At 53.3% G+C, this 12,500-nt stretch overlaps 1 protein-coding gene across 1 annotated transcript in view; it reads left to right on the plus strand.

Annotated features, from left to right (window-relative positions):
* Positions 1 to 6: 6 nt before the first annotated feature.
* LOC124022340 (tyrosine-protein phosphatase non-receptor type 9-like) overlaps positions 7 to 12,500 on the plus strand; it is a gene marked incomplete at its 5' end in the record, with an annotated part of 15,844 nt that continues 3,350 nt past the window's right edge. The window contains 2 exons of the mRNA XM_046337260.1: positions 7 to 73; positions 1,269 to 1,347. Of these exons, the coding sequence (XP_046193216.1) occupies positions 7 to 73; positions 1,269 to 1,347 (146 nt within the window). The remainder of the gene's footprint in view (positions 74 to 1,268; positions 1,348 to 12,500) is intronic.

Genomic DNA, 12,500 nt, shown 5'->3' on the forward strand with positions numbered 1-12,500 from the left:
AAGACGTCAGACTACATCAATGCTAGTCTTATGGACGGCTACAAGAGGAGCAACGCTTATATCGCAACTCAGGGTGAGTTGGGGAACATAGTTGGATAGGTCTGGATAGTTGTATAGGTCTGGATAGGTTTGGATAGTTGTATAGGTCTGGATAGGTCTGGATAGTTGGATAGGGCTGGATAGTTGGATGGGTCTGGATAGGTCTGGATAGGTCTGGATAGTTGGATAGGTTTGGATAGTTGGATAGTTGGATAGGTCTGGATAGGTCTGGATAGTTGGATAGGGCTGGATAGGTCTGGATAGTTGGATAGGTCTGGATAGTTGGATAGGTCTGGATAGGTCTGGATAGTTGGATGGGTCTGGATAGGTCTGGATAGTTGGATAGGTCTGGATAGGTCTGGATAGTTGGATGGGTCTGGATAGTTGTATAGGTCTGGATAGGTCTGGATAGGTCTGGATAGGTCTGGATAGTTGGATAGGTCTGGATAGGTCTGGATAGGTCTGGATAGGTCTGGATAGGTCTGGATAGGTCTGGATAGTTGGATAGGTCTGGATAGTTGGATAGGTCTGGATAGGTCTGGATAGGTCTGGATAGGTCTGGATAGTTGGATAGGTCTGGATAGTTGGATAGGTCTGGATAGGTCTGGATAGTTGGATAGGTCTGGATAGGTCTGGATAGTTGGATAGGTCTGGATAGGTCTGGATAGGTCTGGATAGGTCTGGATAGGTCTGGATAGGTCTGGATAGGTCTGGATAGGTCTGGATAGGTGGATAGGTTTGGATAGGTCTGGATAGTTGGATAGGTCTGGATAGGTCTGGATAGGTTTGGATAGGTCTGGATAGTTGGATAGGTCTGGATAGTTGGATAGGTCTGGATAGGTCTGGATAGTTGGATAGGTCTGGATAGTTGGATAGGTCTGGATAGGTCAGGATAGTTGGATAGTTGGATAGGGCTGGATAGGGCTGGATAGGGCTGGATAGTTGGATAGGGCTGGATAGTTGGATAGGGCTGGATAGTTGGATAGGGCTGGATAGTTGGATAGGGCTGGATAGGGCTGGATAGTTGGATAGGGCTGGATAGTTGGATAGGGCTGGATAGGGCTGGATAGAGTTGGATAGGGCTGGATAGGGCTGGATAGAGTTGGAAAGTTGTGGATTGACTTATGGTTGAGTTATAGTTTCACTGTTGTGGTTGTGTTGTGATTGAGTTGTGGTTTGACAGCTTTGGTTGAGTTGTGGTTGTTTTATGGTTGTGTTGTCGTTGCCAGGTCCTCTGCCGAAGACGTTTGGTGATTTCTGGCGCATGGTGTGGGAGCAGATGGTGCTGATAGTTGTCATGACTACCAGGTAACCCTTGAGTTCTAATGCACACTAACACTGACAGACTGGGTTCAACCTCACCAACACTGACAGACTGGGTTCAACCTCACCAACACTGACAGACTGGGTTCAACCTCACCAACACTGACAGACTGGGTTCAACCTCACCAACACTGACAGACTGGGTTCAACCTCACCAACACTGACAGACTGGGTTCAACCTCACCAACAGACTGGGTTCAACCTCACCAACAGACTGGGTTCAACCTCACCAACACTGACAGACTGGGATCAACCTCACCAACACTGACAGACTGGGTTCAACCTCACCAACAGACTGGGTTCAACCTCACCAACACTGACAGACTGGGTTCAACCTCACCAACACTGACAGACTGGGTTCAACCTCACCAACAGACTGGGTTCAACCTCACCAACAGACTGGGTTCAACCTCACCAACAGACTGGGTTCAACCTCACCAACAGACTGGGTTCAACCTCACTGACAGACTGGGTTCAACCTCACTGACAGACTGGGTTCAACCTCACCAACACTGACAGACTGGGTTCAACCTCACCAACACTGACAGACTGGGTTCAACCTCACCAACACTGACAGACTGGGTTCAACCTCACCAACACTGACAGACTGGGTTCAACCTCACCAACACTGACAGACTGGGTTCAACCTCACCAACACTGACAGACTGGGTTCAACCTCACCGACAGACTGGGTTCAACCTCACCAACACTGACAGACTGGGTTCAACCTCACCAACACTGACAGACTGGGTTCAACCTCACCAACAGACTGGGTTCAACCTCACCAACAGACTGGGTTCAACCTCACCAACACTGACAGACTGGGTTCAACCTCACCAACACTGACAGACTGGGTTCAACCTCACCGATAGACTGGGTTCAACATCACTAACACTGACAGACTGGGTTCAACCTCACCGATAGACTGGGTTCAACCTCACTAACACTGACAGACTGGGTTCAACCTCACTAACAAACTGGGTTCAACCTCACTAACACTGACAGACTGGGTTCAACCTCACCAAAACTGACAGACTGGGTTCAACCTCACCAACACTGACAGACTGGGTTCAACCTCACCAACACTGACAGACTGGGTTCAACCTCACCGACACTGACAGACTGGGTTCAATCTCACCGACACTGACAGACTGGGTTCAACCTCACCGACACTGACAGACTGGGTTCAACCTCACCGACACTGACAGACTGGGTTCAACCTCACCGACACTGACAGACTGGGTTCAACCTCACCAACACTGACAGACTGGGTTCAACCTCACCAACACTGACAGACTGGGTTCAACCTCACCAACACTGACAGACTGGGTTCAACCTCACCAACACTGACAGACTGGGTTCAACCTCACCAACACTGACAGACTGGGTTCAACCTCACCAACACTGACAGACTGGGTTCAACCTCACCAACAGACTGGGTTCAACCTCACCAACACTGACAGACTGGGTTCAACCTCACCAACACTGACAGACTGGGTTCAACCTCACCGATAGACTGGGTTCAACATCACTAACACTGACAGACTGGGTTCAACCTCACTAACACTGACAGACTGGGTTCAACCTCACTAACAAACTGGGTTCAACCTCACTAACAAACTGGGTTCAACCTCACTAACACTGACAGACTGGGTTCAACCTCACCAAAACTGACAGACTGGGTTCAACCTCACCAACACTGACAGACTGGGTTCAACCTCACCAACACTGACAGACTGGGTTCAACCTCACCGACAGACTGGGTTCAATCTCACCGACACTGACAGACTGGGTTCAACCTCACCGACACTGACAGACTGGGTTCAACCTCACCGACACTGACAGACTGGGTTCAACCTCACCGACACTGACAGACTGGGTTCAACCTCACCGACACTGACAGACTGGGTTCAACCTCACCGACACTGACAGACTGGGTTCAACCTCACCGACACTGACAGACTGGGTTCAACCTCACCAACAGACTGGGTTCAACCTCACCAACAGACTGGGTTCAACCTCACCGACAGACTGGGTTCAACCTCACTGACAGACTGGGTTCAACCTCACCAACACTGACAGACTGGGTTCAACCTCACCAACACTGACAGACTGGGTTCAACCTCACCAACACTGACAGACTGGGTTCAACCTCACCAACACTGACAGACTGGGTTCAACCTCACCAACACTGACAGACTGGGTTCAACCTCACCAACACTGACAGACTGGGTTCAACCTCACCAACACTGACAGACTGGGTTCAACCTCACCGACAGACTGGGTTCAACCTCACCAACACTGACAGACTGGGTTCAACCTCACCAACAGACTGGGTTCAACCTCACCAACAGACTGGGTTCAACCTCACCAACACTGACAGACTGGGTTCAACCTCAACAACACTGAGAGACTGGGTTCAACCTCACCGATAGACTGGGTTCAACATCACTAACACTGACAGACTGGGTTCAACCTCACCGATAGACTGGGTTCAACCTCACCAAAACTGACAGACTGGGTTCAACCTCACCAACACTGACAGACTGGGTTCAACCTCACCAACACTGACAGACTGGGTTCAACCTCACCGACAGACTGGGTTCAACCTCACCGACACTGACAGACTGGGTTCAATCTCACCGACACTGACAGACTGGGTTCAACCTCACCAACACTGACAGACTGGGTTCAACCTCACCAACACTGACAGACTGGGTTCAACCTCACCGACACTGACAGACTGGGTTCAACCTCACCGACACTGACAGACTGGGTTCAACCTCACCGACAGACTGGGTTCAACCTCACCAACACTGACAGACTGGGTTCAACCTCACCGACAGACTGGGTTCAACCTCACCGACACTGACAGACTGGGTTCAACCTCACCGACACTGACAGACTGGGTTCAACCTCACCGACACTGACAGACTGGGTTCAACCTCACCGACAGACTGGGTTCAACCTCACCGACAGACTGGGTTCAACCTCACCGACACTGACAGACTGGGTTCAACCTCACCGACACTGACAGACTGGGTTCAACCTCACCGACACTGACAGACTGGGTTCAACCTCACCGACAGACTGGGTTCAACCTCACCGACACTGACAGACTGGGTTCAACCTCACCGACACTGACAGACTGGGTTCAACCTCACCGACACTGACAGACTGGGTTCAACCTCACCGACAGACTGGGTTCAACCTCACCGACACTGACAGACTGGGTTCAACCTCACTGACAGACAACCTCACTGGCAGACTGGGTTCAACCTCACTGGCAGACTGGGTTCAACCTCACTGGCAGACTGGGTTCAACCTCACTGGCAGACTGGGTTCAACCTCACTGGCAGACTGGGTTCAACCTCACTGGCAGACTGGGTTCAACCTCACTGGCAGACTGGGTTCAACCTCACCAACACCGGCAGACTGGGTTCAACCTCACCAACACCGGCAGACTGGGTTCAACCTCACCAACACCGGCAGACTGGGTTCAACCTCACCAACACCGACAGACTGGGTTCAACCTCACCGACAGACTGGGTTCAACCTCACTGACAGACTGGGTTCAACCTCACTGACAGACTGGGTTCAACCTCACTGACAGACTGGGTTCAACCTCACCGACACTGACAGACTGGGTTCAACCTCACCGACACTGACAGACTGGGTTCAACCTCACCGACACTGACAGACTGGGTTCAACCTCACCGACACTGACAGACTGGGTTCAACCTCACCGACAGACTGGGTTCAACCTCACCGACACTGACAGACTGGGTTCAACCTCACCGACACTGACAGACTGGGTTCAACCTCACCGACACTGACAGACTGGGTTCAACCTCACTGACAGACTGGGTTCAACCTCACCAACACTGACAGACTGGGTTCAACCTCACCGATAGACTGGGTTCAACATCACTAACACTGACAGACTGGGTTCAACCTCACCAACACTGACAGACTGGGTTCAACCTCACCAACACTGACAGACTGGGTTCAACCTCACCGACAGACTGGGTTCAACCTCACCGACACTGACAGACTGGGTTCAACCTCACCGACACTGACAGACTGGGTTCAACCTCACCGACAGACTGGGTTCAACCTCACCGACAGACTGGGTTCAACCTCACCGACAGACTGGGTTCAACCTCACCGACAGACTGGGTTCAACCTCACCGACAGACTGGGTTCAACCTCACCGACACTGACAGACTGGGTTCAACCTCACCGACACTGACAGACTGGGTTCAACCTCACCGACAGACTGGGTTCAACCTCACCGACACTGACAGACTGGGTTCAACCTCACCGACACTGACAGACTGGGTTCAACCTCACCGACAGACTGGGTTCAACCTCACCGACAGACTGGGTTCAACCTCACCGACAGACTGGGTTCAACCTCACCGACAGACTGGGTTCAACCTCACCGACAGACTGGGTTCAACCTCACCGACACTGACAGACTGGGTTCAACCTCACCGACACTGACAGACTGGGTTCAACCTCACCGACAGACTGGGTTCAACCTCACCGACACTGACAGACTGGGTTCAACCTCACCGACACTGACAGACTGGGTTCAACCTCACCGACACTAACAGACTGGGTTCAACCTCACCGACACTGACAGACTGGGTTCAACCTCACTAACAGACTGGGTTCAACCTCACTAACAGACTGGGTTCAACCTCACCAACACTGACAGACTGGGTTCAACCTCACCAACACTAACAGACTGGGTTCAACCTCACTGACAGACTGGATTCAACCTCACTGACAGACTGGGTTCAACCTCACTGACAGACAACCTCACTGGCAGACTGGGTTCAACCTCACTGGCAGACTGGGTTCAACCTCACTGGCAGACTGGGTTCAACCTCACTGGCAGACTGGGTTCAACCTCACTGGCAGACTGGGTTCAACCTCACTGGCAGACTGGGTTCAACCTCACTGGCAGACTGGGTTCAACCTCACCAACACCGGCAGACTGGGTTCAACCTCACCAACACCGGCAGACTGGGTTCAACCTCACCAACACCGGCAGACTGGGTTCAACCTCACCAACACCGACAGACTGGGTTCAACCTCACTAACAGACTGGGTTCAACCTCACCAACACTGACAGACTGGGTTCAACCTCACCAACACTAACAGACTGGGTTCAACCTCACTGACAGACTGGATTCAACCTCACTGACAGACTGGGCTCAACCTCACTGACAGACTGGGTTCAACCTCACTGACAGACAACCTCACTGACAGACTGGGTTCAACCTCACTGGCAGACTGGGTTCAACCTCACTGGCAGACTGGGTTCAACCTCACTGGCAGACTGGGTTCAACCTCACTGGCAGACTGGGTTCAACCTCACTGGCAGACTGGGTTCAACCTCACCGGCAGACTGGGTTCAACCTCACCAACACCGGCAGACTGGGTTCAACCTCACCAACACCGGCAGACTGGGTTCAACCTCACCAACACCGGCAGACTGGGTTCAACCTCACCGACAGACTGGGTTCAACCTCACCGACAGACTGGGTTCAACCTCACTGACAGACTGGGTTCAACCTCACCGACACTGACAGACTGGGTTCAACCTCACCGACACTGACAGACTGGGTTCAACCTCACCGACACTGACAGACTGGGTTCAACCTCACCGACACTGACAGACTGGGTTCAACCTCACCGACAGACTGGGTTCAACCTCACCGACACTGACAGACTGGGTTCAACCTCACCGACACTGTCAACCTCACCGACACTGACAGACTGGGTTCAACCTCACCGACACTGACAGACTGGGTTCAACCTCACCGACAGACTGGGTTCAACCTCACCGACACTGACAGACTGGGTTCAACCTCACCGACAGACTGGGTTCAACCTCACTGACACTGACAGACTGGGTTCAACCTCACCGACACTGACAGACTGGGTTCAACCTCACCGACAGACTGGGTTCAACCTCACCGACACTGACAGACTGGGTTCAACCTCACCGACACTGACAGACTGGGTTCAACCTCACCGACAGACTGGGTTCAACCTCACCGACAGACTGGGTTCAACCTCACCGACAGACTGGGTTCAACCTCACCGACAGACTGGGTTCAACCTCACCGACAGACTGGGTTCAACCTCACCGACACTGACAGACTGGGTTCAACCTCACCGACACTGACAGACTGGGTTCAACCTCACCGACAGACTGGGTTCAACCTCACCGACACTGACAGACTGGGTTCAACCTCACCGACACTGACAGACTGGGTTCAACCTCACCGACAGACTGGGTTCAACCTCACCGACACTGACAGACTGGGTTCAACCTCACCGACACTGACAGACTGGGTTCAACCTCACCGACACTGACAGACTGGGTTCAACCTCACCGACACTGACAGACTGGGTTCAACCTCACTGACACTGACAGACTGGGTTCAACCTCACCAACACTAACAGACTGGGTTCAACCTCACCAACACTGACAGACTGGGTTCAACCTCACTAACAGACTGGGTTCAACCTCACTAACAGACTGGGTTCAACCTCACCAACACTGACAGACTGGGTTCAACCTCACCAACACTAACAGACTGGGTTCAACCTCACTGACAGACTGGATTCAACCTCACTGACAGACTGGGTTCAACCTCACTGACAGACAACCTCACTGGCAGACTGGGTTCAACCTCACTGGCAGACTGGGTTCAACCTCACTGGCAGACTGGGTTCAACCTCACTGGCAGACTGGGTTCAACCTCACTGGCAGACTGGGTTCAACCTCACTGGCAGACTGGGTTCAACCTCACCAACACCGGCAGACTGGGTTCAACCTCACCAACACCGGCAGACTGGGTTCAACCTCACCAACACCGGCAGACTGGGTTCAACCTCACCAACACCGGCAGACTGGGTTCAACCTCACCAACACCGACAGACTGGGTTCAACCTCACCAACAGACTGGGTTCAACCTCACCAACACTGACAGACTGGGTTCAACCTCACCAACACTAACAGACTGGGTTCAACCTCACTGACAGACTGGATTCAACCTCACTGACAGACTGGGCTCAACCTCACTGACAGACTGGGTTCAACCTCACTGACAGACAACCTCACTGACAGACTGGGTTCAACCTCACTGGCAGACTGGGTTCAACCTCACTGGCAGACTGGGTTCAACCTCACTGGCAGACTGGGTTCAACCTCACTGGCAGACTGGGTTCAACCTCACTGGCAGACTGGGTTCAACCTCACCAACACCGGCAGACTGGGTTCAACCTCACCAACACCGGCAGACTGGGTTCAACCTCACCAACACCGGCAGACTGGGTTCAACCTCACCGACAGACTGGGTTCAACCTCACTGACAGACTGGGTTCAACCTCACCGACACTGACAGACTGGGTTCAACCTCACCGACACTGACAGACTGGGTTCAACCTCACCGACACTGACAGACTGGGTTCAACCTCACCGACACTGACAGACTGGGTTCAACCTCACCGACAGACTGGGTTCAACCTCACCGACACTGACAGACTGGGTTCAACCTCACCGACACTGTCAACCTCACCGACACTGACAGACTGGGTTCAACCTCACCGACACTGACAGACTGGGTTCAACCTCACCGACAGACTGGGTTCAACCTCACCGACACTGACAGACTGGGTTCAACCTCACCAACACTGACAGACTGGGTTCAACCTCACCAACACTGACAGACTGGGTTCAACCTCACCGACAGACTGGGTTCAACCTCACCGACACTGACAGACTGGGTTCAACCTCACCGACACTGACAGACTGGGTTCAACCTCACCGACACTGACAGACTGGGTTCAACCTCACCGACACTGACAGACTGGGTTCAACCTCACCGACAGACTGGGTTCAACCTCACCGACACTGACAGACTGGGTTCAACCTCACCGACACTGTCAACCTCACCGACACTGACAGACTGGGTTCAACCTCACCGACACTGACAGACTGGGTTCAACCTCACCGACAGACTGGGTTCAACCTCACCGACACTGACAGACTGGGTTCAACCTCACCGACACTGACAGACTGGGTTCAACCTCACCGACAGACTGGGTTCAACCTCACCGACAGACTGGGTTCAACCTCACCGACAGACTGGGTTCAACCTCACCGACAGACTGGGTTCAACCTCACCGACAGACTGGGTTCAACCTCACCGACAGACTGGGTTCAACCTCACCGACAGACTGGGTTCAACCTCACCGACACTGACAGACTGGGTTCAACCTCACCGACAGACTGGGTTCAACCTCACCGACACTGACAGACTGGGTTCAACCTCACCGACACTGACAGACTGGGTTCAACCTCACCGACAGACTGGGTTCAACCTCACCGACAGACTGGGTTCAACCTCACCGACAGACTGGGTTCAACCTCACCGACAGACTGGGTTCAACCTCACCGACACTGACAGACTGGGTTCAACCTCACCGACAGACTGGGTTCAACCTCACCGACACTGACAGACTGGGTTCAACCTCACCGACACTGACAGACTGGGTTCAACCTCACCGACAGACTGGGTTCAACCTCACCGACACTGACAGACTGGGTTCAACCTCACCGACACTGACAGACTGGGTTCAACCTCACCGACACTGACAGACTGGGTTCAACCTCACCGACACTGACAGACTGGGTTCAACCTCACCGACAGACTGGGTTCAACCTCACCGACACTGACAGACTGGGTTCAACCTCACCGACACTGACAGACTGGGTTCAACCTCACCGACACTGACAGACTGGGTTCAACCTCACCGACACTGACAGACTGGGTTCAACCTCACCGACACTGACAGACTGGGTTCAACCTCACCGACAGACTGGGTTCAACCTCACCGACAGACTGGGTTCAACCTCACCGACAGACTGGGTTCAACCTCACTGACAGACTGGGTTCAACCTCACCGACACTGACAGACTGGGTTCAACCTCACCGACAGACTGGGTTCAACCTCACCGACAGACTGGGTTCAACCTCACCGACAGACTGGGTTCAACCTCACCGACAGACTGGGTTCAACCTCACCGACAGACTGGGTTCAACCTCACCGACAGACTGGGTTCAACCTCACCGACACTGACAGACTGGGTTCAACCTCACCGACACTGACAGACTGGGTTCAACCTCACCGACACTGACAGACTGGGTTCAACCTCACCGACACTGACAGACTGGGTTCAACCTCACTGACACTGACAGACTGGGTTCAACCTCACCAACACTAACAGACTGGGTTCAACCTCACCGACACTGACAGACTGGGTTCAACCTCACTAACAGACTGGGTTCAACCTCACTAACAGACTGGGTTCAACCTCACCAACACTGACAGACTGGGTTCAACCTCACCAACACTAACAGACTGGGTTCAACCTCACTGACAGACTGGATTCAACCTCACTGACAGACTGGGCTCAACCTCACTGACAGACTGGGTTCAACCTCACTGACAGACAACCTCACTGACAGACAACCTCACTGGCAGACTGGGTTCAACCTCACTGGCAGACTGGGTTCAACCTCACTGGCAGACTGGGTTCAACCTCACTGGCAGACTGGGTTCAACCTCACTGGCAGACTGGGTTCAACCTCACTGGCAGACTGGGTTCAACCTCACCAACACCGGCAGACTGGGTTCAACCTCACCAACACCGGCAGACTGGGTTCAACCTCACCAACACCGGCAGACTGGGTTCAACCTCACCAACACCGACAGACTGGGTTCAACCTCACCGACAGACTGGGTTCAACCTCACTGACAGACTGGGTTCAACCTCACTGACAGACTGGGTTCAACCTCACTGACAGACTGGGTTCAACCTCACCGACACTGACAGACTGGGTTCAACCTCACCGACACTGACAGACTGGGTTCAACCTCACCGACAGACTGGGTTCAACCTCACCGACAGACTGGGTTCAACCTCACCGACAGACTGGGTTCAACCTCACCGACAGACTGGGTTCAACCTCACCGACACTGACAGACTGGGTTCAACCTCACCGACACTGACAGACTGGGTTCAACCTCACCGACAGACTGGGTTCAACCTCACCGACACTGACAGACTGGGTTCAACCTCACCGACACTGACAGACTGGGTTCAACCTCACCGACAGACTGGGTTCAACCTCACCGACACTGACAGACTGGGTTCAACCTCACCGACACTGACAGACTGGGTTCAACCTCACCGACACTGACAGACTGGGTTCAACCTCACCGACACTGACAGACTGGGTTCAACCTCACCGACAGACTGGGTTCAACCTCACCGACAGACTGGGTTCAACCTCACCGACAGACTGGGTTCAACCTCACCGACAAACTGGGTTCAACCTCACCGACACTGACAGACTGGGTTCAACCTCACCGACAGACTGGGTTCAACCTCACCGACAGACTGGGCTCAACCTCACCGACAGACTGGGTTCAACCTCACCGACACTGACAGACTGGGTTCAACCTCACCGACACTGACAGACCGGGTTCAACCTCACCGACAGACTGGGTTCAACCTCACCGACACTGACAGACTGGGTTCAACCTCACCGACACTGACAGACTGGGTTCAACCTCACCGACACTGACAGACTGGGTTCAACCTCACCGACAGACTGGGTTCAACCTCACCGACACTGACAGACTGGGTTCAACCTCACCGACAGACTGGGTTCAACCTCACCGACACTGACAGACTGGGTTCAACCTCACCGACACTGACAGACTGGGTTCAACCTCACCGACACTGACAGACTGGGTTCAACCTCACCGACACTGACAGACTGGGTTCAACCTCACCGACACTGACAGACTGGGTTCAACCTCACCGACACTGACAGACTGGGTTCAACCTCACCAACACTGACAGACTGGGTTCAACCTCACCAACACTAACAGACTGGGTTCAACCTCACCAACACTGACAGACTGGGTTCAACCTCACTAACAGACTGGGTTCAACCTCACCAACACTGACAGACTGGGTTCAACCTCACCAACACTAACAGACTGGGTTCAACCTCACTGACAGACTGGATTCAACCTCACTG

This window comes from Oncorhynchus gorbuscha, unplaced genomic scaffold, assembly GCF_021184085.1.
Source record: "Oncorhynchus gorbuscha isolate QuinsamMale2020 ecotype Even-year unplaced genomic scaffold, OgorEven_v1.0 Un_scaffold_1349, whole genome shotgun sequence".
Classification (NCBI taxonomy): Eukaryota; Metazoa; Chordata; class Actinopteri; order Salmoniformes; family Salmonidae; genus Oncorhynchus; species Oncorhynchus gorbuscha.